The sequence below is a fragment of the Athene cunicularia genome (assembly GCF_003259725.1).
Source record: "Athene cunicularia isolate RWA chromosome 13 unlocalized genomic scaffold, athCun1 chr13_part1, whole genome shotgun sequence".
NCBI lineage: Eukaryota > Metazoa > Chordata > Aves > Strigiformes > Strigidae > Athene > Athene cunicularia.
In genome coordinates this window covers 595,170-597,661 of record NW_020799117.1, presented here as the reverse complement: position 1 = coordinate 597,661, position 2,492 = coordinate 595,170, and the positions used below count along the sequence as shown (strand labels likewise).

Below are 2,492 nucleotides of genomic sequence, written 5' to 3'. Positions count from 1 at the left end.
AAGCCCGGACTTGACCGCGGCGTGCGCTCCGGTCCCAGGCACCGCGCAGCACCGGGGGAGCTGAACAGGTTGAGTGACTTCAGGCTGTGGGAGGAATAATCGTCTTGGGTTGCTTCAGAGAGCTGAGGCAGCCAAACCGGGCGAGGATGGCACTGCGGAGTGCCTCGCGTCTCTGCCAGGTACCTCCAGAGTGTTTGTGTTCGAAGGACTTTTTATAGAGCTGCTGTCAAAATGGGTAGAGAATGAGCTTAATTGGGACGGAGCTGAAAAACGAGGCGGCGTGTAGGTGTGCGAGGGATGTGTGCAGCGAGCGGCTGCTTTCAGCCGGCCGAGCACAAACAGGTCCCGTCTGATGTTTATCAGGGACTCTCGTCTCCTGGGCTGGTAAATATTTCACTGTCCTGTGAGCTACGAGCCGCGGAGCGGGGAGCGTTACAGGTAACCCTGCGCGGGCTCTCACGCTCTCGCCGTCAAGAAGCGGCCGCAGGCCACGCTGCCCCGGCCGGCGGCGGGTCCATCTGCCCCGCGAGCAGGACCCGGGGCTCTGCCCCAGCGCCGTCCCCTCGCGCGTACTGAGTCACCCGTGACTCACTTCCAGCTTGGACGTGAGCGCAAAGTATACATTTGCAAATTGGCTGGTGAGGCACTGCTTTGCAATGTAGGTGGGATGTATTACATACTCCAGCAGTCGAGTGCTGCTCTCTTCCCTCCTCCCTCTCTCCGTGCAGGGTAGCTGTCTGCGCCCGGGATTCTGGCGCGTTCCCACGGGCGCAGGGAGGCGTCTCTGCCCGCTGCGGTGGATGTGGCGTGCGGACGGCCCCGGCTCTGCTCCTGACGGAGCTCTGCACTGAAGATGGATGACTTGGCTCTCCTTGACCTCTTGGAGTGCCCGGTGTGCTTTGAAAAGCTCGACGCCACAGCGAAGGTGCTCCCTTGCCAGCACACCTTCTGCAAGCCCTGTCTGCAGAGGATCCTGAAATCCCAGAAGGAGCTCAGGTGCCCCGAGTGCAGGACCCTCGTCCTCTGCAGCATCGAGCAGCTGCCCTCCAACCTGCTCCTCATTCGCCTCCTGGATGGAGTCAGGTGTGGACAAAACGTTACCAGGTTTGGCTCGATCCAGAGGTCGGGGGTCCTGTCCTCCCCCGCCTCCATCAGGAGAGTCCCCCGGGGGTTGCAGCTTCATCAGCACCGGCTGGCGACAACTCCCAGGATCCACATGGAAGGGGTAAGGAGGGTCCTCGTTCTTTGCTCTCAGTCCGTAGAAAGCTTTCTTCCTTGTGCCAGGAGCCGTGAAACTTTCCTGTTAGCAGCGCTGCAGAAATGTCTCAAGTAAGAGAGATCATTTTGATTGCAAATCCGGCTGCTACTTCCTTGTGATATTTGACTATTTCGAGTTCATCACAACATTAATTGCATTGACTCTCAGGCTGAGGCAAAAGCAGCTTGCCCTTCTCTTTACAAAAACGTGACAGCAGCTGTTTTCAGGAGTTTTCAGGTTCTTCCTGACTTTTGGGGGGCATTTCAGATGTGTCAACTTTCAGGCAATATACTGATTTTTAACTGATAGCAATCAAATCACTAATTGCAAAGCTGTAACTGTTAGAGGTGGAGGAAGGTATTTCCCGTCACTGCCCCTCAGCTTCCCCAGCCACTGAAAAGGAAGGAGAGTGCCTGATGATGCTTCTGTCCCCAGCAAAATACCGTGAGGTTCGCTAATGAAAAATATTCAACTGACTTACTTGCTAACTTTATCTAGGGCTGATTTACCAGGCTAGGTTTAACATTCTAAGTTGTTTCTGACGATTTCTTTAACAGTACAATTGAATAACAAGGACATGACATTAGACCTGTTAAAGGAGCTTGGCGCAGGGTGAATTTTGGGCAGAGACTGACTTGTGGCTTCACCTCTCCTGTGTTATATTCCTGGTTTTCCATTTCTCCCACCTGAACTATTCTTCTGTACAGTGTCTCTACAAACCTTCTCCTAACATTCAAAAGCTTGACTCAAACGGCTGTTAAATCCCAGAGCGTTTTTCAGAATTGCAGAGCCATGAGCTGCCAGGCAGGGACAGGACAGGTTTTCCCTCCTGCGTGCCGGGGAGGTACGTACGTGGGGGTGTTGCTGTGGGGCTGTAGCCGACCCCCGTGTCCGTACCCCAGGGGGTCCCTGCGGCGTTGATGCCTCGCCTTGGCTGGATCACGCCTCGAACCGCTCGTCTGGCAGAAGCTCCTCTCTCAGGTTTCCCAAGGCCCTTGTGGCAGCGCGGCACCGAGAGCCCCCCCGGGAGCCCGTCGGGCAGCGGGCAGGGACGCGGGCCTGTGTCGGCGGCAGCGCCTGTGCCCGGCAGGCGACGTCTGCTTCTCCCGCTTCTCCGCGGCCAGAAATGAGGCTTTAGCTTGGACAAAACGCAGCCCGGTGCCAGCGACGCCGCTCGGCGGGGCCGGGGCAGGAGGGCGACGCGGCGCAGGCTGGCAGTGATGGGACAGCAAAG

General features: G+C 57.0%; 2 protein-coding genes across 2 annotated transcripts in view; one reads left to right on the top strand and one right to left on the bottom strand.

The window, feature by feature from the left end:
- The window catches only part of GRXCR2 (glutaredoxin and cysteine rich domain containing 2), a 67,629-nt gene that overhangs the window by 18,374 nt on the left and 46,763 nt on the right, over positions 1-2,492 (bottom strand). The gene's annotated exons all lie outside the window — the stretch shown is intronic.
- The window catches only part of SH3RF2 (SH3 domain containing ring finger 2), a 38,914-nt gene continuing 37,179 nt past the window's right edge, over positions 758-2,492 (top strand). Inside the window, exon 1 of the mRNA XM_026858466.1 lies at positions 758-1,225. Coding sequence (XP_026714267.1) covers positions 854-1,225 — 372 coding nt within the window. The 5' untranslated portion in view covers positions 758-853. The remainder of the gene's footprint in view (positions 1,226-2,492) is intronic.